The 25,984-nt window shown below is 31.9% G+C and overlaps 1 protein-coding gene across 1 annotated transcript in view; it reads right to left on the bottom strand.

Moving 5' to 3' along the window:
• Window positions 1–4,681: 4,681 nt before the first annotated feature.
• LOC125056763 (cardioacceleratory peptide receptor-like) overlaps window positions 4,682–25,984 on the bottom strand; it is a 56,390-nt gene continuing 35,087 nt past the window's right edge. The window contains exons 3-11 of the mRNA XM_047660043.1: window positions 23,929–24,064; window positions 21,302–21,405; window positions 20,056–20,149; window positions 19,389–19,484; window positions 15,799–15,978; window positions 11,880–11,975; window positions 8,076–8,256; window positions 6,849–6,981; window positions 4,682–4,827 (exon numbers count right to left, since the gene is read on the bottom strand). Of these exons, the coding sequence (XP_047515999.1) occupies window positions 4,684–4,827; window positions 6,849–6,981; window positions 8,076–8,256; window positions 11,880–11,975; window positions 15,799–15,978; window positions 19,389–19,484; window positions 20,056–20,149; window positions 21,302–21,405; window positions 23,929–24,064 (1,164 nt within the window). The 3' untranslated portion in view covers window positions 4,682–4,683. The remainder of the gene's footprint in view (window positions 4,828–6,848; window positions 6,982–8,075; window positions 8,257–11,879; window positions 11,976–15,798; window positions 15,979–19,388; window positions 19,485–20,055; window positions 20,150–21,301; window positions 21,406–23,928; window positions 24,065–25,984) is intronic.

The raw sequence follows: 25,984 nt of genomic DNA, 5'->3' as shown, positions 1-25,984 counted from the left end.
TATATGAATTGCTGTTCTTGTGGAAGCTCAGGGAAAGTTTAAACGTAAAATATGTAAAGAACAATACCAAACACGACCATTGAATTTACAAAAAAATCTGTTCCTAGCTGGGATTTGATGTCTTTTGTACTTCTAGAAATAAAAAATTGTCTCGTGGTTGTCATATATTTAATAATTAGAAATTTGTGTTCCATAGCTGTAGTATTAGGTCCCATCTCTTTGGTTTAAATTTTTTTATTAAGTTTTGACACAAAACCATACATATAGTTACATACTCGTATAGTTTACACTGTAAACTATAGTGTATACGGTGTTTACTAATAGTGATTTACGGCCTACCATTGCAATCGTATATCACGCATATTCGAATTGATTCTCAGCAAACAATTTCTTCAATAATCAAGTTACAAAACATCGGGTCAGAACAATAGACTTATATTGTTATTAATCTTTAGATATCTTACTTTGATAAGTAAACAACCATTAACGTGTCATTCCATTACTTACACCACCAAAATACTTGCTCGTTAATGAAAGTGTCAAAGTATGATCAATAACAAATAATTACCAGATACAAGTTAGTGATTAAGTTTGTTGAGAAGGGTTAACTCTCCCTTCAAAAAGTGCCCGCCTTGTTATTAGCAAGTGGTTTATCTTTGTCGATATTTGGTAATTACTTCTATTTAAGATACGATAACTTTGAATAAAGATTATTAATTTATTTAATAATAATTTATTTATTGAAAGAATATGGTACAATGTGTAAGGTGGTATAATAGTAAGTTCGCATATGGTGCCACACACAATGGCGCGCAAATTTGTCTTTAGAGGAATTTTTATTTTACATTATTGTTTATTAGTCATATGAATTGGTCAGTTCTTATATTATTTGTATCGTACATATCATATGTTATTAAATAACAGGGTCTCACACAAATAATCATTTATTGAATAGTACATTTTTAAAGTAATACACCAAGTTTCTTTTTAAAGATTCTAGTCGGAAGATCTTTTAATTCTTTTGGTAATTTATTGCAAACCTTAATTGCCATACAAAAGGTGTTTTTCCTAAACAGTTCCAGATTGATTTTTGGCACAGCCAATTTCTCCTCATATCTACTTCTTACTTCGACTTCTACATTCAACTTAAAAATATGTGTTGAATTCCTTTTCTTTTCTATGTGGTGTTGAGTGCTGAAATCTTAATAAAGGAATTTTTGTGATTCATATTTTTACGTTTTATTTTTAATTGTAGTGTGCAGTGGCTACCGGATGAACAGTATCGAGGAAGACCAGCTGCAACTGAAAGCTAGCATCGGACGGGATGTGGCCCAGGGCAGGCACAGGAAGTTTCTAGTTTTGGAGCCCAAAGCCTCTTCGGAGAGATAACTGATTAAGTGAATGTTTTGCTAACCATACTTCGTTGTTTTTTTAAAGAGTAGTAGTTTTTTATACTATTGTTGAATTTAATTTTATTGTACACAAACATTCATCTATATATAAAAATATTATGTTGGTTTGTGTACGATTCAAAAACTCAAAAAGTTCTGCACCGATCGAGCTGACATTTTAGCATGATATATATATCCGCATTAAGGATTGTTTTTATCTATTTTTTCCACAAGTATTGCCAAATTAAACTTATATGAAATGTATACTTTGTTTTGTTTCTCATTTCTCAACCATTCAGTCACAATGTGTCAAAGCGAAGCGTGGTACAGCTAGTCTTAATTAGCTTCTTAGCTATAATTATGTATAAACTCTCCACAAATTAAAAATAAAGTTACGTGTGAGCTAAGAAACCTAATATATAAATTCAAGCAAACTAATCTGCTTAATCCGAGAGACCGTCTTTTAGTAAAACTGAATAAGACATGAAAAATTCAAACTTATCCCTTTCCCAGACATAAACCATTGACCGTTGTCTTTATTTACACTCTTAGATAGTTTTTATCGTGGAGACGAATCTGGATTTGCTGAGATTCATGGCTGTAACTTTATTTAATAATTACTTGGAAATCGCATATTGGGTACCGTGGCAAGATAAAACTAATTTTATATGTACATGGAGTTAAAATTATCTAAGCAATAATATATTAAGCCTTTCTTATGCAGGAGAATTCTTCTATACAAGTATGTACGCAAACACGGGTGCTCTCTACATTCCATAGCTCACATAAGTCCATATTATCTATTAGTACGTAACTAAAATCACAATCTCATTAAGTCCTGTCCTCGGTCTAGCTTTATACAGAAAAAAAAACGTTTAATAGTTCTTGATAATGTGGAACCAGCTGCCAACTGAAGTATTTAAAACCAATTCATCTTAGGGTCCTTTAAGAAAACGCTCCAATTCTTTAAAAGCCGGCAACGCACTCGCGAGCTTGCTGGTATGATTGAACCTCAGATCCATCAGAGCATTTTGCCCGTTTGCCTGTTATATATACAAAGAAACTAAATTTTACAATTCTAGAAATTAACTTAGGAGAGAAATAGAGACTGTAAGTACTCGTAGTGTTATTGGACACTTTCTTATGTTAAATATTCTTTTTAGTAAATTAGGTTAGACTTCAATTACTTATTAGTCTTAAGTTAGGCTATATTGTAATGTTAAATTGTGTCACTGTGCAGAGTAAATTTATAAGAAGAAAAAAAGGAGACAAATAAAATACATATAATTTTTACACATTTATTTATTACACAATATTACATTTAATAAACAATTATATTCTGACCAAATCATTAGAGTTTTACTCCTGATAGTTTGGCACTGTTGATTCATATTTACATTGGTTTATTACATTTAAAAGTCATTGAAAATAACTAGACAAAAGGTAGAAATTAGGAAATTTTAGTACAAGATATATTCAAAAGCTGTTCGATATATAGATAGAAAAAAAATCTATTTTTATGGCAATATAGAAAGACGACAAATTTCAATAACATTATGGCCTATAGTATACTTAAATGACTTTGTATTTTATTAATGTTTTTAAGTTCCATTTATCTGTATGGTGACATTAACTTTATCTGCTAGATACATCCTTATATACTATCAACTACATGCATTTTTGATAATAATAGTGGGTTTTGCCGTACAAAACGTAGACAATATGTGAAAAATATTAATTACATTACATATAACAATTCCCTGTATTTTAATTTTTATACTACAGTGATATTTCTAATTACATACAAATGTTAAGTTCGTAGCGTTCTACGACTTCGTAGCAACGAGATCGTAGCAGCGCGTAGTTCAGGCATTTCGTAGCGAAGGAAAAAAAATTGATTACATTTGTAGCATGTTCTAGAAGCAACATAGGTACAACTTTTTATATTTTTAATTGAATATTTTTATTGTTATTTAAATAATTATAGTCTAGTCGACAAGTTGAAAATGGTACAAAATAGAGATACTGCTCTTAAAATTATGTGCGATACCTCATTGGATCCGGAATGACGTCTAGAAAAATGTGCTAAAAGCGTGTATTAGCACATAAAAAATTGCAAAAGTTATACACAATTAAAGATGAAAAAAAAATGTCATTTAGTTTTTTGCCAATATTTAATAAACTATTTATATTTAAGAAATTTCAAAAAAAGATTCTGAAAGAAGAGGAAATTTCCAATAAAAAACAACTCAAAAAAACTCCCGGAACTCTATCTCCATTATTTATAATTTTAATTTAATACCATGATGATTTGTACAGATATATTACACAAATGGATAATAGTTTGAAAATACTTCTTGGCTTTTTAAATTACCAGCAATATTCTTAAAAAAATAAAATAACCTAACATTTATACAAATAAGTATGGATTGCCTAGTTATGAGACCATAAATTTGATAACAAATATAATTTGTTTACGACTTACATAGTCGCTATTTGCCATAATAAACTATAATTTTCGTCAATTTTATGTGATTTATTTCTCTATGATAATATATTATTATTTCAGAAATGTATAGTTTATCTATTTATTTTTATATAAAATTTAACAAATACTTTTTAACGGTAATTACATTAGTAAACATACATGAATATATGTGTAAAATGTAGATTAAACGTAGGGTGACAACAATTTCGAGGATCAGAAACGAGCATCATCAAGTGAATAAAAATTGAATTAAATGTGTGAAAATTAATAAATTTTAAATTACTCTTTAATCTTTGGTAGCACGTAGTTATCCACAACACAGGGAAGCCCTAGTCTGTGGACAAACGTCTGTACGAAAAGCAAGTTATGTTTATTATGTATATATATGTTTTTGTTTTGTGCAAAAAAAATTAACTTATACTCTCACGCATAAAATTAAATACTGTTTCATGAATGTGTTTAATATAATTCAATAAAGAAGCATTGTGACCAGTGTACTTAGAAAGCATCTACAAGCTAACTGCAACATTTGAATTGTCTGTAAAATACATACATTCGGCTGGTAGCGAGTCATTTTTAAAATCGAGTTTCAAATAAGATATATTTGTTATACAATACTTTTGATACACAAACATGGGTACTGATTTTTTTGTAATATTGAAACATTAAATCGGAAGATATCAGACATAACATTACGTAGCTAAATTGCATAAAAAATCTAATAATACAATGGATTCTACAAGTTAAGAAATCAAAATCTTTCGTAATTATTATGGATATCATGTGGAACAAATTAATCTACCTTTAGAGAAAGGTGTCGTCCCGTCGGCGTAATGTCTGATGACAGTTGTTGTTAATTTGTATTTGATCGGGCAAGTTAAGCCTAACTTTGCGGGAATTGCTGGACTGGAGACGCTGGTTTGGATATTTAATGCTGTCGTCCTTTACCTGTTAAAAATATTATTTATATTTATAGATAGAGATGGAAATACATATTGCTGAGACAGTAAATGTAAATTTAGAAGCATTTATTATATATGTGTGCCATCACCATTTACTAAAAACTTCCTTAGGACCAACATGTCTTGGGCGTAAAAACGGCAAAGTGTGTTAACGTATGCGAAGTCTACCCCTAAGGAATCGTAGTAATGTAGTGGGTGTGTATTCTATAAAAAATATATATCAGAGATTTGGTTATAATAGAACACGGTGTAATTTGTTTGATTACAATGGCAACACCACGCAACATCATGGACATCTTACAGGTTATAAAGTGTCAATGTGTCAATTGTCAAAGTCAAACTGTCAGTAGTGCGTAGAATCGGTCGTGAAGTGCTAGAGTTGCTTTCCGATCGGCGCCTGCGCCGGACGTGCGCACTGATTGTGTTTAAAATATTAAGTAATAATGTGGGACGACGGTAGTGATACCAACTTTGTTCGCGTTGAATCTTCGACATATACAATTATTCACTTTAATTTTTCCTCTTAGGGTCCGTTCAAGTATTACGTAAGCATATTTACTGCAATATATCCCCCCACCCTTCCTCTTGTCAGCAAAAGTAAGCAAAGCTCTTTAAAATAATAGTAAACGTATTAATTTTTGTAGGAATCCTCGAAAATGCATTTCGTTTTCAAGCATAGACAATGTGTAGACATGATCACCAAATACTCCACCCCCTATAGTGCTTGCGTAATACCTGAACGGCCCATTACACGTTTATTATAAACATTACTGAAATATGAACCTATTCTTATATATTTTTCTTGTAAAATATAACAATTGTTATCTCTCTAGATTAAGATATTTAAGAGTGTTTGGTTATAATACTTGATTATTTAAAGTAAGGGAAACAGTCTACACTTACGAGACTTTGAAAATAAGAAAAATATTTCTAAAAAGAAATGGTCACCCGTTTTATTTGAATACATTTTCTCACACATACGATTGTGATAAGAATACATGAATGTTTTGCTTTAGAATATTTTGTCAGAGGCAGAGATTTTTTATAAATTAAGTATGTCACGACGGAAGACATACCATTTATTAAGGCTCACAAAAGGCCAGAGTGTTCTATGTTTTTCATAAAAGCTTTTTCTACATACAGATTTTTCTATACACGCAATTAGCATTTGCCCTTTCAAGAAATACATCGTGAGGAAACCATGAAGCATGTGTGAGGGAAATATTCAAAGCCGGGACTTTAACCGGACTATGCTATGATATTCTATATATCAAAATAGATTAGCGCGACTCGAATCTAAATCTTCCCTTGTAAAAGAATACATGTTCGAGTGCTTTATAGAAAGAATGGTTACAGGAAGTAGGACACATTTACATCCGTTGGATTATATTTTTTACATGATATTAAGCACGTTACCGCATCTTAAGTAATAAATAGGATAATGGGCAATAAAAATAACTGCTTCATAAATATGTAATGAGTTCGCTTCTACAAATATTCAAATTACGCTTGACGTCGGGATAATCCCAAGGAACAAGCTTGTGACATGGAAACGTTTGGTAAACATTCCAATTTATCAAATCGCTTTCTACACTATATGTTACGGTATTGGTCATATTTGGAGTGCGGAAACCGAGCCCTGTGTAAAAATTAATATCGTGTTTCTAGGAAGACATTAAGAGATAATTTAATTGATTTAATAATACTTGTACAAGTAAAAAAAAACCCAATGGCGCTACAACCATTCAGATTTGGGTTTAAGATTTGTTTTTGTGTATGTCTGCCTCACGCGGTCGACTTCTTTGGGTCTAAGGCATGCCGGATTCCTTTACCGTACGAGCGAGTTAAGCAGACACTAGACAGACAGTCCAGTGGCCGGGCATCGAACCATGAACCTCATTAGCCCAATACTGCTCAATGCTACTATTTATACAAGCAATGCGGGGCAAAAAGTACATAAAAGCAATTTTTTTTCAATTACGAAATTAATTCATGTGGTAAATTTACCCGTATAGTAAGATCGTGTCTTGTGCGCCGGTGGGATGACGTCAGCAACTCGGTGTGCGCACGCGACTCATTTCCAGCCGGGCTATCTCCGCGAGCCATCAAACACCACACCCACTTGTAAGGTGGAATGTTTCTATGAAAAAAAAAATATAAATAATAATATATACAAATAATAATAGACTATTATTTACGTCATATATAGTTAAATCATTTCGTCAGTACAACGCACTCGAAGAATAATTTCTTTCTAAATGCTTTTTACAAGTAAATTTTCATTAGTACGTATAATAATTATATTAGTACTATAAGAAACTTATATACGAATTTCTTATTCAAAACTAAACAAAATTACTTATAAAACAATTGTACTCGTAATATAGCACTTTATAATTTTAAACTTAATACAAAGTTAAACCATTAATTTCCATTCATTAACCCGAATTTTCAATAACAGTAAGAAACTTTTCTTTATCGGCAAAAATATTTCATGGATTTTCGGGTAATGAAACCATAAAACCGTTCACAACAATTAACAATAAATCATTTAAATCGGAGATAGGGGAAGGAATTGATTAAGAAGTAAGATTAATTAATATTTTAATAATACAAAAATATGCCTGTATTAATATTATAACGCTAGAATTGTTTATTTGTCAGGAACTGTCTATTTTGTTAAAGAAGACATTAGTCGATCAGTCAGTGACCTATGACTTCAAGGTTATTTTTTTTGTTAAATGTGTCAGAGCCAGGGCATTACGCCTATATTTTATGCTTCTTCATGTGGTATTCGTAGGTTTTGGAGTCTTTAATGCTACTTCAATTAAACAATTACTAAAAATATACATAGCTTAAAAATTGTTTGATTTGCCAATAAATAAGTTAACAAAATAAGATTGATTGTTTATTATCAATACAAGTAATTCTTTTTTTTCATGTAATCGGAGCCAAACGGGCAGAAGGCTCACCTGCTGTTAAGTGATACCGCCATCCACGAATACTCACACTGCCAGAATGCTCGCAAGTGCGTTGCTGGCCTTTTAAGAATTGGTACGGTCTTTACTTGAAGGACCCTTAGTCGAATTGGTTCGAAAATACTGCAAAAACTCCCTCAGTTGTGGAACGACGGACGTCGAGGTGATACGGATGGTATTTTGTATTCTGCCTTGACGTTCGATGATGAAACTCAGCTACAGGTAAACCAAATTAAGAAAACAATATATCTCTTACCTTAGGCTAAGAAATATCCGATTAGAAAATATGAAATAGATGACAGGGTTCGCAGCTGAATTGAGTGGTGCCAGGCTCTGGATTAATGAAGCGATTGCGATATTCCCTTGTGTATCTGGGACGTATCCGTACACTTGCAACAGGTCGAAAATCATGTATGGCGACCAGCATAGTACGAATACTGAAAATAAATAAACATTTAAAGCTTACTTTATAGTCATACTGATTATTTCTCTGACCGATTTTTAAACCTTGTATTAAAGTAAAAACAAATATTGTTTCGCTGAGAAATGAAAGCCATATAGAATTGTATCAGAAGTTAATTTTCACGGTCGTATTTAAAGTACTGAATATAAATTTCGTCTAATATCATCAATCATATTAATAGATAAATTTTTTTTTGATGATTTACAATAAGTTTGTAAAAGAGATGAGAAATTAAATTTAAATGCGGTATTCAATTTTGTAGTTTATTTTTTACTCGACTATAGTGTGTTATATTTAAATCCTCTTAAAAATGAGATCACTTATCAGGGATAGAGCCACCAACTGCACTACGTGTTTGTATGTATTTCTTATAATACTCAATTTTATATTTAATTCGTTCCTTAAATATCTATAAACGGTTTAAATACAAGTGAATTTTTGATGTAATTGAACGTCGCGATTCTCTAGGAAATTGTGCACGTATAGACACGTAAAAAAATTAAAAAATTAATTATTAATTTATTTATAAGTAATCTTACAGCTGCACATATTATAAATAAAGAAAACATTTAATATGCAAAGCTAAAACAGATTACATTGAAAGCATTAAAATTTCTACTCTGAAATACCAAGATGTTTAGATCAAATTTTGTGTTCACTATTGTATTTTTGTCATTTAAAAGAAAAGTATTCAAGGGTTAAATGAAAAGTCGAGTCACGATTGAAATTGTGAATTTATAAGATTCTTTCGCGGTACACCCAACGTTATGTGAGTACGTGAGTATAGTGACTTCAGGCACACTTCGACGTTTTTAAGACATAAAAGGGTTCAATATATCGGAATACCGAGACATACAATACAAATGTTATTTAAGTCTTAGAAGTGACCGCCAGTGGGCTTAAAATGTAATGCCTAGTTTAAACCAAAGACACAAGATTTCTAAGTGTATAATTTTGTTGCTAACAGCGTTCGTTCAATAGCATGGTCATTCCGATTCATCAACATCATTTATAATTGAAATCATGATTTTATCAGAGAGAAAAAATGTCACGTTTAGTCTAGAAGAGCAATTTTTCTATGTAAATTAATTATAACAATTATAATTTACGTAAGTATTCCAAGATATACTAGAAGATTAATCAAACATATTAACTAACATACTTAGATATGTGTTGATCGCGTCAAAATACATACTTTTTTGTATTTATAGTAGTATCACAAAATTATTGTGATGTACAGGCATTAACCGAATACCGTATTAAGTGCCAAATACAACTAAAGAGACCATTTGTTAAGAATCAATAAATTTTATGGCTCAATTAATTTGACGTGTTTCATAGTAAAACCGTAAGAATAACAATTTTGTCCACTTAGACATAATGGAAGCGATCGTAAAGGCTTTATGGCTGAGCTTTAGCTTTTCATGTTTATTTTCATAGCTTTTATAAGTTTTCAAAATAGGCGATAATATTATTTTGTCAAGCGATTAAGATATCGTATAATGGATAAAAGTTTAAGCGTCTAAACTGAAAAATTGCTTTTGGTACTGCGATAGTGCCATTGAATTTTGAGATTTTAATATTTCGAAGAAAGCTTTGGATCTTTAGGTAATGTCGTTTTATTATCGTTATTGTAGGTAAGTATAAAAAGGCTTGCCTTTCAATAGAAGAATAAAAACTTCAGGTTTAATTGTACATGGTGAGAACAACATAAGTTGTTGAGTATTTACAAATGTCTCTTAATTTATTATCTGCATTAGCTTATAGAATCAGGTACTATACTTTTAAAATTTGATTTAGTTTTCTATTATTACTATGTACATTAAGAAAATTGTAGTTAGGTTTTAATAAACGATGTAATACTCGTCTAATTAAATTAGATATATCATAACTTTACTGGTTTATCTACACAAGCGATTACAGTTAATTTTGATTAAAATAAAATATGAATAACATCATTCACAAGCTGTTGATGAATAAAAAGTAACAAATTATAAAATCAATTATATGCTAAAAAACTCTACGTTTATTATTAAACTATACAAAAACTTATAATTTACAGGGCCCTATTGAGTGACTACATCTAAATTTTGTATTATTAGACACCATACTATCTTTCCTGACGATGATTTCCTTCACTATGCTGGTGTTAAGTACGAGAACATAGATGCGTCATTGATGCATAGGGGTTCCAACGCACAACCACAGGTATGAGGCCTACTTTTTGAAGTGAACCTTCTATAAGCGCATGAGGGTAAAATTTTTACGGATGAAACGCAATAAAAATAATATTAGCGTCACGAAGATGTGCAGCGTTTTTGTCGAAGAAAAGGGAGAGAGCTATTGAGACCGATCGAGAGAAAGTGAGAAAGGGCGAACCTAGCAATATACGGAAATATTCGAGATTCTATTTTTAAAATAAAAATTTCGTAAAGAGAATTTATGAAATATTAGTGTTTTATATTTTATGCAAAATAATTAGTTTAAACGTCAAATGACGAATAAAATATTAAAAAATATATAAATATAAAATACTAATATTCCATAAATTCTAGAATAGAATTTCGTATTTCCACAAATATATATAGGTATACAAATACATGGAGCTATCATATAATGGTACATGATCATATATTGAGGCTTTTAGCTTAGTAATAATTAATGTACAAAGAAGTTTCACTTCTGACATGTGTACTTTGTACGCACGCACTTTTTTTTAATACAAATATAAACGAATTTCTGTGGCAACATGTCTATACAATAAATACAAAATATAATAACGAATAATTGATGTCAGCGAATTCCGAACGGTGGGGTCGTATATAAGTTGACTATCAATAAATCTACACAAAGGGCCCTTTGAGAAAATGAAGCGCATACGAATAGTGGGGAGTTATTTGACGTTTCCATGATTTTGTTTTTCTCGTCAACTTTCTAGACGCTTATTAATTTTCCATTTATATTGGTTAGAATTTCTTTAACATTGATGAATGCTTTTAGTGTGATGAATTTGACTTTTGATTTCACAGGGTAAAATTTATAGTTTTTCACAAATTGAAAAAGGAAATGACCTTTTCTTTCGTTCGTCAGATTAGTTCGAAAGTCGTCATATGATCGAATGAAGTCACAAAGGAATTTAGAATTGATAGATTAAATTTTGTTCACTGACTTGATTAAAAATATGAAGACAATAATGACGGTAATAAACTTCAGTTTTAAATATTATAGTACTTACGAAAAATATTAATATAACTTCAAACCAACTTCGACATAAATTCTACTGAGAAACTAAAATCTTATCGAGTAATCTCATTTCTAACCAACTTTGTTATGATAAGTATGAAAATTCAACACGTTACCTTAAGCACGCAAATATAACATTTTTATATATTTTAATGTGTTAATAATTGTTATAATATTTTCTATAACGGTGACTAAGTTTTAAAATTATCACTAAGTTCATTGCGCCGCGCTTAACACAATTTTTCGATTTCTTGTTTCGATTAACACCGAATTTTTTTTTGTGTTGGTGGCCTGATCACTTGATTTACAAAGACATATTTGATACATAGAACGGGTATTAAATAAAACACTTACCGAAAACTATAACGAAGGTCATTTTAACGGTTTTTATCTTGGCTTTTGGAATGATACCGCGACTGCTCGCACGTCTGCTGTCCAGATCATCACTATCTGAAATACATATTTTATTACAACAAATAATATTGCATTTTCTTAATATATACTATAAAATAATAAACCAGTGGTGCCCTATCTGCCTACCCAATCCTGGAATTTGGTCTCAGATTTCTCGATATTTTTTTCATAATAGGATTCTAGGAGTTGCTGGCATTCTTCTGTGGCTGTTATTAGCCACGTTGGTTTCCTCACGATGTTTTTCTTCGCAATATGAGCGAGTGTCAGAGGTGGTCAGAGAAAGAAAAGTCTATTGGTGCACGGTGCAAGCCGTGATTCGAACGTACGACCTCAAGCCTCTTGGCTTACTCTTTACAAGGGTAAATATATCAAAAAATACTTTAGGAAGTAAACTTTACGATTTCAATATTTGTTTCCTGTAAATGGTTTTAACATAATAGTACACAAAACACCTAATGTGAATCGAATATAAAAGAGTTTTTAGCGATATCCTAAACATGGAATAATACATAAGATTTGTTGTATTCTATAACTGTCTCTACCACAACTGGATCAGGAAATAGGCGAGGCACATGGTAAGATGAACAAAATAGTGAAGGAGTAAAGTATTAAACAGCTACCCAAGGTACAATAAACGCAAAACAGAAAGACAATTTAGAATGTATAACAGCCCTGCGATTTTGTAACTCACTTTCCGAACTCACACAGCGGTTTTCGCCATGGCGGTCGCTCTGAAATCAGTCGTGAAGCAGTCATTTTATGATTTGGCATTCTGAAAAGGTGGCAGCTTGTAGTTTATTGTTTATTAGATTGCCAAATCATAAAATGACTGCTTCACGACTGATTTCAGAGCGACCGCCTATGCGAAAACCGCTGTGTGAGTTCGGAAAGTGAGTTACAGAATCGCAGGGCGGATTAGGGACACAGCAGGTGTTATGGCAGAGAGTGGCACAGTGCAGACAGATATGACGGGATTTGGAGGAGACTTTTGCTAAAAAAGGGCATACAGATTGAGATGATAGTAATATAAATGTTTTTAAATTTAAAGTATCTGTATTAAAAGGCTTTTATTATTATATTGACGACTCATTGGTCTAGTGGTTAGTACCCCTGACTGCGAATCCATGGCTCCCGGGTTCGATCCCCGGCTGAGACGAACATCGATGTGATGAGCATTTGGTGTTGTGCTTAGGTCTTGGCTGTTTAAATATGTATTTATATGTCTATCTATCTATAATATGTATGTATATCCGTTGCCTAGTACCCATAACACAAGCTTCACCAGCTTAGCATGGGACTCGGTCAATTGGTGTGAATTGTCTAAAAAAAAATCTCTCTAAACACCCATTGTTTGATATACTTCTAACACGGTTTTTGTTTCATATATTGTAATGTGTACACTTGAAAAATGTACAATTATAATAAGGTATTATAACCGAAGCCTATTGAAATTCAATCCCGTCACATGACAGATATTGGTAATAAAATCCTTTGAGAGTAAAGGAATTCAATAAGATGATTGGTAAGGAAAAATGATATTTCCTTTAAAAATTGTGATACTTATTACGAATCCATTTCGTAATCACGTAGAGTATTCATTAGAATTTTATTATCACGTTGAATTGTCATGAAATATTAATTTTAAATTATGTTTATATGAAAACATAGACTATGTATAAAAACGTATATGTGTTATATATCAAGCTGTTAACACTTTTAAAATATCATACTTACATTAATCGCTCAGTGCTTGCACATGATTAACATGGAGTATGTATTTGGAGGACGCGTTCGATTCCGGACGATACATGTTTTTGGTTGAATAGCATAGAAATTCTTGGCAAAAAATACGTTACTTGAACAAAGTCAATAAGGAAGTTAGACTTGAGAGAAAAAATATGACTGGTTGAAATAACATGTATTTTATAGAAGGTAACTAGAAAACTTGCCTATAATGGAATATATACAGCTGTAGAATAGAAGAGATAGAATGTAACCTGTGGCTTGAAGAAAGCAACAAATGTTCAAACAAATGGTTACAGAAATGAACTAATTTTTAATTTAATTCATATTTGTTGTGAGCATTTTCAATTACGAAACACGATACTCTTGCCTAAACAAATACAAAACGAATCCATATAATAAACATGTGAACAAATATGAAATCATAAGACTTTGATGCTTTTGAATTTCATTTTAAATTACCTTTAGCGTTTCAGAGTACATATATTATTATATGAATATTGATCTTTAAATGTGGGTCGAATAAGGGTAATATATTGGGGTATGTTATGATGCAAAATCCAAGAAAAAATTGTCAAAAACATATAAAACAAAATTGTATATTTTTATACACATGAGTAATTTCCTATTCAAGTCAACTCCTCTGAAACGGCTTGAACATTTTCATTAAAATGATTTTTATATTTGATAGGTATTTTACCCAGGTGTATCAAATAAAAAAACATCGTCATATTTTCGGTTCAATCGGGTCTTTATATCTAAATATTCATAGATTTTTAGCTCAGAGCTTAACAACATACATATTTATTAAAATAGACTAAATCAGTCTTAATATATTTTTATAGCTTAGTGCTCATTTGTTTTTCGTCAAATAGTGTGTCCTGAAATCAAAAACTTACTGGGCTACATAATATGTATGTATGTTTTTGTAAAAGGTAACGAATAAAATATAATTACATATATATAAACTGGGTAACATAATATATCTATATCGCTATATAGCAGTTAGTAGCTTAGCAGATGGGCGTGCGACTCTTAACGCTGTTCGAAATTTAGTTGTGGATCAAAGTATTTATCTAGGACAATAAGCATTCATACTGTGAAAAAAGATTGTGAGAAAATCACCAAGTATATATCTGATCACATACTTATTAATTTTATTAAAGCACTATCATGCTACAAGCTATCTTTTTCAAAATGTATGAAAAAATTTTGACAAAACTATTACAAATTTTTTTTTATTTTTTATTATGACCTTATAAAAGAACTTGGAGCCACCAAAAATAGAATAGACAAACTGCTTAGCAAAGACATTACAATCTTCTCACATTACCATTAATTTAGCGATCGTTTTCGCCCTAATTTACCGAAAGATAGAGAATCAAGTTTTTCTTCGACATTTGTACTATTGCTTTTATATTTATAATTCAGTTATCGCTCTAGGCCAGTGCTGATTCAAAGATTTTATTGATTCCCATCCGAATCATTTTTTTAGTAAAGGGATCAATGACATAACAACCTATAACATAACAAAAGTGTATAGATAGCAATGGTACATACTTTGATTAATTAAATATATTATATTTAAAAAAAAAACTACTTTTTGTTCCTCCTGAAGTATTTCGGAACCAATTCGACTTAGGGACTCAAGACTTAAAACTTCAAGAATAGAGCGTGCCAATTCGTAAAAGGCCGACAACGCACTCGCGAGCCCTTTGGCATTAAGTGTGTCCATGGGCGTCGTTTCGTTTAGTTTTAGTTGGTAATTACATATGCAACCTATTTTTTATAACTGAATCTGTTTCATGATCATTTTTAAATCTAATAGGCAAGTAGGTGATCTGCTTCCAATGCCTGACACACGCCGTCAACTTTTTGGGTCTAAGAAATGTCGGTTTCCTCACGATGTTTTCCTTCACCGTTCGAGCAAATGTTAAATGCGCACATAGAAAACAATCCATTGGTGCACAGCCGGGGATCGAACCTACGACCTCAGGTATGAGAGTCGCACGCTGATGCCACTAGGCCAACACTGTTATTTTATACATTTAACCTATTTTGTATAGGTATGTTTAAAGTAACAAAGTGTAAAAAATAAATAGTATGTAATACTTACATTGGCGTGTAGCATTTCTTTTACCAAGCACACGACGGCTTTTTTGTCGTATCGTAACGACGATAACGCCGTAACATGCCGATATTATAAGCGCCGGCGCAACAAACAGTGACATGAAGACGCTAGTCATCCATATCCGCCATTGTGTTTGGTTGATACCGGACCAACATTGTAGCGTGCCTGAAAGTAACATTTTATTAATAAAGATAATTTTAAAAAATTAATTGAATTTATGTCTTAAAAATAACCATACAAATTTGTTGTTCCTTCTATCAAAAGTGCATTTGATACCCTTTTATAAATATGTACAAATGATATGTGAATGCCAATTAAAGTATGAAATTTAAATTAAAAAATGTTCATTAAAGTAATGTTCGAACTACAAGTACTGCAACCGTGCTAGACACCAAACAGTCTGAAGTGCGTAGCCTTCTATACGGAAGCACCTAAGGAAATTTACATTCTAAGGACAATTTCAGTTAATTAAATGATGATGAATTTTAATTGTATGAAGTTTTCTGTATACTTATAGGTGTACAATAATACACGAGTAATTGCGTAATTTTTTTTCCACTCCAAATATCACATTTACTTTAATTAACTGAAACAGACATTAGAACGTAAATTTTCTTAGGTGCCGGTTTTTTTCTTGAAAAGAGTTTAGTTAGATTTACATTTAATTAAAAACATAAGCCCATAAATATATACAATTTTCCCGAATTAAACGCAACTATATAACACTCAACAAAAAAAAATGTATTAGGAGCCAATCGAGCAGGAGGCCCACCTGATGTTAAGTTATACCGTCGTCCATGGTCACGCACATTGCCAGATGCGTTGCCGGCCTTTTTGGTATATATAATGTGTATACTGTATAAGTAAATAGAAATTACTTGTGCTAATCCAACAACACTATCCAAAATTTCGTACAATTGCCATTCTGGTTCAGAATATTTTCATAAAACAGAAAGAATGGCTGGTGTTTTATTCATACCAAATCATTTAAAAATGTCTGTTAAAGAAGTAGGTACCGCGTGGAATATGATTTCTACGTACACGGGAACGAAGAACGACTCCATTAGGAGGATAGAACATAAATATGACACATTAATTTTAATAGCATTTAGTTATGTAACATGAGAAAATAATTAGGCTTTACGTGGCTTAACTGAGAAATACTGAAGTCCCATTCTGTGTTGGTTTTGGTGATAAATTTCAATAAAAGGGGTACGTTTGGGCATTACAATACCTCGTAGATGATATATAGTCTGCATAACGTTTAGAATATGTAGTTCTTGGAAGTACGATTTTTAATTGAAAAAAGACATACAAAGGTCAACCGCGTGTTTTCACTCAAAACTTTTAGCTTCCACATATGAACTTCCAAGTTGGATGCAAATTATTTGAATCTATTTAGAATACCATGATAATTCAAGTCGATATAAAAAGGTTAATAGACAAAGATTATGCGCCATATTTTTTTCTTTATGTTTTATAGATAATCTACATAAAAAAATATCGTGTCACAATGTTCGTTCCCATACTCCTCCGAAACGGTTTGACGATTCTTAGGATTTTTTTATGCATATATAGAAAGTTTAAGAATCGGCTACTATCTATCTATCAAACCACTAAATGATTTTTATTTTTTATGATACAACATACAAAAATACATACAACTCTTAATTTTCACCCCTCTACGATCAACCCCTATTTTTTATTATAGTGGATAGTTATTTTTATCGAACTAAATAAAATGTTTGAACTAAAAAAAACAACGTTTGCCGAGTAGTAGATAAAAGTAGATAATTCAAACTTTCCGTAACCCATAATAATATATTTTTATTCAAACGATACTTCAGAGGGATTATCAATATCGAATTTCAACACGAACGAACATGCAAGAAATCCTTTGATATTAGGAAAAATATTCAGTAATAATAGACGTTATTCAATCAACTGTAAACGAGAATTTTACCCACGGATATTTAGATACCTGTTCGTCTGAATATCATTTTTATTTGTGTCTCAGAAAATAAGGGTTTAGACATAAACGTGGTGTTGGATTGTTATTGGTCAACACAAACCTTTTTCTTAAATTAATTTTAAAACAAAATTTGCCTTACTATTTTTTCTTAGTATAACAAACGGACAGTAGGCTCATCTGATGCTAAGTGATATTGCCGATGGACACTCACATTGCCAGAGGGTTCGTAAGTGCGTTGCCGGCTTTAAGGAATTGGTACGCTGTTTTCTTGAAGCATCGAACCAGTCGAACCAATTAGATATAGGGTATGCTTGAGTATTTTCACGTAAAAATATAGTCGTTATAAATATAGCCGAGCCGTGATACGCGATATTTCTTGATTTCCATATTATAAATAAAGTGAGGCAAAGAAAAAAATGAATCAAGGTTTTCGAAAATCAAATGCACAAGTAAAATAGCTGTAAAAAATTGAATTTGGAATTCCTAACCAAAGAGGAGATATTTGAGGTCAGAACAACAAAACGCCAATTACATATGTAAGGCCCTAATATATATATATACCAAAATAAATAAAAAAGATTAATACACACTACAGTACCTGCTGTGCGATTCTGTAACTCACTTTTCGAACTCACACAGCGGTTTTCACAGCGATAAGGAGGGAGCTTGTAGTTTATTGTTTATCAGAATGCCAAATCGTAAAATGACTGTTTTACGACTGATTTGAGCGCGACCGCCGCTGTGAAAACCGCTGTGTGAGTTCGAAAAGTGAGTTACAGAATCGCAAGGCTGGACTCTATGTATGTCACAACATAGATACGAACTGGTGCAATTCCCGGACGTAAAGTAGTTTTAATTATTTTTGAAAATATGGGAATGTTTCCTTTGACTGAAATTAGCTATCCCTATTGTTTCTACTCCAGACAGAAAATACTAATCTAATATATAAAATTTTCGTGTCACAGTTTTCGTTGCCATACTCCTCCGAAACGGCTTGACCGATTTTGATGAAACTTTTTGTGCTTATCCGGTATCTATGAGAATCGGCCAACATCTATTTTTCATCCCCCTAAATGTTAGGGGTAGTCCACCCCTAAATTTTATTTTTTAGATAAAATTATTAGTCTTTTTATTTTTATGATACAGCATACAAAAATACATACAACCCTTAATTTTCACCCCTCTACGATCAACCCCTATTTTTATTATAGTAGATAGTTAATTTTATTGAACTAAAAAAATGTTTCCTACAAATAATATACATGGCAAAACAACGTTTGCCGGGTCAGCTAGTATAGCATATACTCGTAGATAATTACAATTTAGTGGCGCAACAACCCTATATAGGTCTGGGCCTCAAATTGCATCTGTTGCTTTGAACATTTTTTCATAGACAAATATCACCTGTTTGTCTCTCTGTGTCAGTCACATGTCATAGATTTTGGGTTCTAGACATTCCAGTTTCCTCACGATGTTTGACTTCACCATACAAACACTAGAAATTGGCCTGAGAAGAAAATTCCATTGGTTCGAACACTCGTCCATAGGGATGAGTGTCACACAAGGCTTATAAATTAAAACACATATGTACTGTACAGTTTACCTTGTATATCAGCTTCGTCGAACAGTATAAGCATTGGTATACAAAATAAAAAACTAAGAAGCCAAGCGCCGCAAATCAAGGCTCTCGCACGACGCCCTGTGAAAATTGAAAATAAATTATTCACATATTTGTGTAAAATACGCCAATATGTTACACCGGACATATAATTTCTATAAGTGTCTTCTATACAAGCAGTATCACTTCGATGCGGCGAGTATTTAAAGATGTATTTGTATATTGAGTGGGTTTGAATAGTGAAAGTAATGGCAAAGAACTATCTTCTCACTGAATGTTTTCCATGAGATTAAGAAGATCAGGAGTCACATTGAGAACTATTAGAAATTGCAACGAATAAACATACAAATATATATTAAAACAAAAGTTATATTTACCATTTTAAAATAATCAACAATGTCGCTTGACTTGGTTTAATATGGTTATAAATATGGAATGTTGATGTAGAGTACTTATTAATTTATTAATTGAAGTTCACCACATCATAGATAATGCATGTATAATGTATATGTTACAAGTTAGAACCTATCTTTTCTAAAATATATGACAATTATATTATCATAAATGTTACAAAAAAATGAAAATAAAATATAAATACTATAATGAGATAATAATAAGTAAGATTCTTATGGCTAAGCAAAAAAGTACTCACAACTTCCTGTAAAGTTCATGGGATGCGTGATAGCATCACATCGGTCAACGCTTAGCGCGACCAGTACATACGTTGATGAATACGTTACTACACCCTAAAACAATACATTTAACTTTTATATAAATAAAACAGTGGCACTACATCCTGTTTAGGTATGGGCCTCAGAGTTCTGTATCATGGTAATTTGGTAATCTAATAGGCAAATGGGTGATCAGCCTCCTGTGCCTGACATACGCCGTTGACTTTTTGTATCTAAGGCAAGCCGCATTTCCGATGTTTTTCTTCACAGTTCGAGCGAATGTTAAATGCGCACATATAAATAAAGTCCATTTGTGCACAGCCGGGGATTGAACCTACGAGCTCAGGCATGAGGCTCGTTCGCTGAAGCCACTAGACTCCTCTATATACAGAATGGTATTTATACAAACTTGGTACACTCAATACCGGAAAAAAATGCAGAAATTTTAAGTCCAACCAATCCACTTAACGTTATGATTAAACTAATATTACAAGTAAGAAAGATTTTAAAAAAATTAAATCAAAAATATTACACCGATTTCAAAATTTCATACGAAAATGTATGAAACTATCCCTGAATAATAATTCATTTCCAATATAAAAAGAGAACAAACGGGTTTGGCCAATAACCGATTGGCAATTAAATTGGTATACATTGCTCAATAAACAGACGATTCAATGAAATAAATCAATTGCAGATTTCAGTACAGAGCAATGGTGACTTAATTTATATCTTGGCACGGCTGGACGTCGTTTAATGTTTCAGCATAATTGTTTGTTGTAACAATATGTTGTCAATTACAGTTTGGATTTTTAATCAAAGAATTAATTTTCTTTTACGGACAGAAAATTTTGAAAATTGAAAATTTCCTTTCCATCTCGACGTTTTTAAGGCCCATTCAGCCGCGCACCACCTCTTTGTGGAACCAACTGCCAGAAGAAGCATTTCCAGACCGATACGACTTAGGGGCCTTCATGAAAAGAGCGTACCATTCCCTGAAAGGTCGGCAACACAACCGCTAGCCCCTGTTACAGATGTCCATGGGCAGTGGCTATAATTATATTCAAAGACACACCCTTTATTCAAAGGAGCCTCTTGTTCCGTAAAAAATATTTGTGTACTTTTGTGCGCAATAGGAAGGAACACATCGTTATTAGGTCCACTATGTTACACCGGACATACTAATCTATAAAAATAGACAATGATTATAAGCTTAAAATAACCTACCTGTAAGTATTTCATTAATTTACACGCTATGGAGCCACCGAACCAAGAAATTGTTACCCGTTGTATTAAATCGGGCAAAACACTGATAAGGCCCACCCATAGATCTGAAACAAACGTTATTGTTACATAAGTTCTAAAAAAAGTTCTTTACGGCAGTTATTAAATTCTCTTGAGGATTACTTTAGGCATTTGATCTAAGGAATCTTCAAGACGAACAATGATTGTAGTTGGTTGTAACGAACACGTATTTGAGCTCAAGAATTATGAGTACTGTTGCCATCATGCTAGACCATTCGGTCGGACCCTTACGACTCACCCAAGGTGGAAAAGAAATTAGAAAAAACATTATACAAAGCTGCTCAGAATTGGTTAGCATATAAATAAAATAAATCAGTGGCGCTACAACCTCTTTAGGCCTGGGCCTCAGTTTTCTGAATCTGTTTCATTATCATTTTTCAATCTACTTGGCAAGTAGGTCATCAGCCTCCAATGCCTGACACACGCCGTTGACTTTATGTAGATCGAAAGTCAATTGGTGCACGGCCCGGGATCGAACCTATGACCTCAGGGATTGGAGTCGCACGTCGAAGCCACTAGGCCAACACTGCTCATATAGCATATTTATCTTTAAAAAAAACCAGTTACGCGACTTTTTAAGACTGGACCTGATATATCTGAATCTGTTTCATTATCATTTGTTTTTATTCAAGGTTGTGGAAACGACCCATAATCAACATTTAAATGTTTAAAAATATTCTATACATTAATGTACAAACTGAAAGGCAACTCAATTGATTCACGATATCAAAAACCAAACTTACTTGAATAACCCTAAAATGTATCAAATAAGATCAAAGATTAATTTAATTAGTTTCCTTCAGTGTATCACTAACGCGTAACCTTTGCGCACTCAAGAATTATCGAAGCGTATGGCATGCATTAATTGGCACATATTGGCACGTGTTAGAAGGTACTTGAAAGTGAAATCCAATTTTAGATTTAACTAAACAAATATAGTTTCGCAATGATCATTCTTAACTAAACAAATATATTCTGGAATCGTTGTATTACTTTGTTTATTCGTTCCTCGTTGGTGTAGTTGTTTCCTTGTTTGACTAACAAACTATCGAATTAAAATAAGTAGCGTTTTTTCGAACGAAAAGCTATACGTAAACTCCATATGTATATATATACATACAATCTATATTAAGTTGGCAATTTTGTATATGTGTATGCGACAAGCAGGCAGTGAGCAAAGCATGATCTTACAATATACCACGTTTAATAATTCTGTCCTTCAAGCCACGCGAGTTATGCAATAACAAACTTCGAAATTAAGTACCTCAAAAATATAGTCTGAATTCAAAATGATTTCGAGAACAATCATAATAATAACTTCTTTAATTCAGATGATATCAATGTGTAGTTATAGTTAGAGCTAGTAACAATTCAGTCTTAGTTGCTATGTTAGTATATCTTTACTTCTGTTTACTTCTCCTTAAAGGTTATTTAGCTTTTTCACGATATTATTTTTAATTCTTAAATCATTTTAAAGTTTGTAAGCTAATATAATTTCAGAGATTAATTGTTACTGTATCCCAAGAAGCTAAGACAGTTAACTAATGTTGCAAATGATTTATTGCACGCCGACAGAGTTTTAAAGATGTATAGTCTAAGGCTAATTACTCGTAAATTACATTACTCATTTTCTATATATCTATCTCTCTATATGCTTTATAAAACAAGAATATTTCTTTTACACAAAATAAATGATACAAAAGTGTAAGTGTAATTAACTGAGTTAGGGGACAGCTGTATGTAATTATTCTTTGTGTAGCTAAAGTATTTATGAATAAAATAGTTTACTTTAAAGTCTGAATTTAAATTGTTATGATGATATTTATTTTAGCACTAGCGGACCCGACAGACGTTGTCCTGTCTTAACTATGAATATTGATTTCAAATTGCTATAATTAATTAAAAAATATTTCAGAAACAAAATGTTTATTATTCTAATGCTTTATGTTATACAACATTCTTTGTTTCTTTTTCTGGCTCGCATATTATTATATTATCAATATAATAACTCCGATCGAAGCATTTATTTTAAGCGATATTCATTTTTCTTACATCCTCTTTGACGATATTTGCAGCACGCATTCTGTCAATGTTATGTCAAACGCCATAAGGTTACATCAAAAAGTTAGAATTGTATGGTGGTTAAGTATTCTTAAATTTTCTAATTTTCCGCGCAATTTTTTTCTTTTTTTCTTTTATAAGAACCTTCTCCTGACAATTACAAACACAACTAAAAAAAATCAGACAAATCGGTCAAGCCGTTTTCATGTTATGTCGTGACAACGGAACACGGGTTTCATTTTTATATATATATAGATTTAGGAGCATTTTAAAGCTGAGTTCTAAAATACTAGTCCAAGTAGACAGTTCGACATATATATATTCATATGATTTATGATATACTATAGATATAATACGTATTTAAATTAAGAGTTTTTTTAATTACAAGATAATGACCATGATTGCTGAGAAGCTCTTCTTAACTAACTTGGCGTGCCAATCAATTTTCTTAGTTTTATTAAAATGTTTAGTAATGCAAATATACAAACCAGCTATAGCCAAATTCATGATAAAGAAGTTCATCCGACTTTTCCTGGTCTTTGTGAGGAGAAGAGCAAGGATGACTGTCGCGTTGCCAGCGACGATTGCCACCAAAAGTACCCATAGAACTGCGAGTTGCGCTGTCTAAAATAAAAGAAAAATTTACTTGTTAAATGCGTTCAGGGATATTAGGAATTAAATATGACTTGGCTAATATCTATAATATAAAAATGAATCGCAAAATGTGTTGGTAAGCGCAAAACTCAACAACGCCTGGACCAATTTGGCCAATTCTTTTTTTATAATATTCCTTGAAGTACGAGGATGGTTCTTACGGACAGAAAAATTAAAAAAAATTGAGTGAAAAAGTCTAAAAATTCCCTTTTCTATATTCCGATACAAAATATTCGTAATAATACTTAAAAGTCAATTTGAACTTTAATACCATATCATAAAGTTCAAGTGTAAGTGGATGGGTTCCGGGAAGGTAAATTTTTATTTTTTGACATAATGTATGTGTTGTCTTATCAACTTTCTTTTTTTATCTTAATAGCTAGACTGGTGTCCCGAATAGCAGTATAAGTATTAAAAAAATTAAGAATCGACTGTTAGGCGATACGATGTTCGTCAGGCCAGCTAGTATATTATAAAAATGATTAATGTAAAATTAAATGACGAATAACAATCGGAACATCGCTGCATGAAATACTGGAGAAATATGACTGCTGCGACTAATAAACTGCCCGGTCAATTATAAAGTTGAACGTTAACCAACTTTCTAATACTTTTAAACTTAAATTTAGTTTCGAAATGAATTAATAATATTATCGGGCATCAAGTTATAAAGAAGCAAAAACTAATATTAAATCCATAACATAATGCAAAGCGGTTGAGAGTTCTGAATAACAAGGCATCACTAATGGGTTTTTGTTGTAAATTAAAATACATTTTGCATAAACGCCCTCGATGCAGAAATTTTCTAGGAATAAATTGACGGGAACCTTTTCATGGGTCATTGAAATCTTATGACATGTCAATAGTACTAGTAGAATATGTACATAGGGGTGAGGCAAAACATTGTAACATGTGTTAAAGTGTACAGAAACTTATTCTGATAATCAGAAACGAGACATAGCTGTGACTGGGCCGATGGCTGACCATGCGTCATACTCGTGAACGGGTGCTACTTGTGGTGACTGGTCGTACTTGAATTCGTGAATGCGGTGATGTTAGTTGTTTCGACTATGTATTTGCGTGTTATTCCTACGACAATGTAAGTGCGTATTTCACCATGCCTCCTGCTGATAGAGGACAAATCTTCGTTCTTAATTTATTTTATTATTATTTATTACTTAAGATGGAACATGGTGTAGTGGTTGCAGCTCCTTACAAACGTTGTGTTAAAAAAAATAAACTCAGCGATTAAAAACAGTGGCGGAGAGTTTATTGCCAGTTCTTCTCTTCCGTTCTACGCCCTTGATTTGAGAACTGGCAGTAAATGTAAAATAAAAAGCATTTCATGTATATATTTTCTTTTTTTTGACGTTCATAAGTGTACTTGTTTACCAATATGAATAAAGTTATTTTGAGCTTGAGTTTATTATCAGCCTCATAAGTCTTTAATAAAAAAAAATTGTGTATATTATTTATTTATCTTTTTGTAAATACATTTTAAGATTTGTTTATTATTATTATTATTGTAATGTTTCTTTGCATAGATGTAGTTTCTTGGGATCCGGAAACAACAATTTGTTTTTAATAGCGTTGACTTTGTTTCGCAGTAACAGTTTAGTTTTTTCTTTGAAATATTAGATTAGATTAATGTTAAATTTCAGTCTTCTTTTATTTTCTTTTTGTGTATTAATGTACTTACTTCTGTTTAATGTTTCATATATATTGATTTTCTATGTAATCCGTTTTGGCTTTGTTTGTCTAAGTATTTTTTAATAATATGTATGGTAGCTGTAAGACTACTAATAAATAGATATATATATACTTCGCGTCGTGATTGATTATTTTGCGTAAGACTTAGGTCACTGAACTCATCTTCTTGAATAAAAATTA

The sequence above is a fragment of the Pieris napi genome, chromosome 15, assembly GCF_905475465.1.
Source record: "Pieris napi chromosome 15, ilPieNapi1.2, whole genome shotgun sequence".
NCBI lineage: Eukaryota > Metazoa > Arthropoda > Insecta > Lepidoptera > Pieridae > Pieris > Pieris napi.
This window is presented reverse-complemented; position numbering and strand designations above follow the sequence as displayed.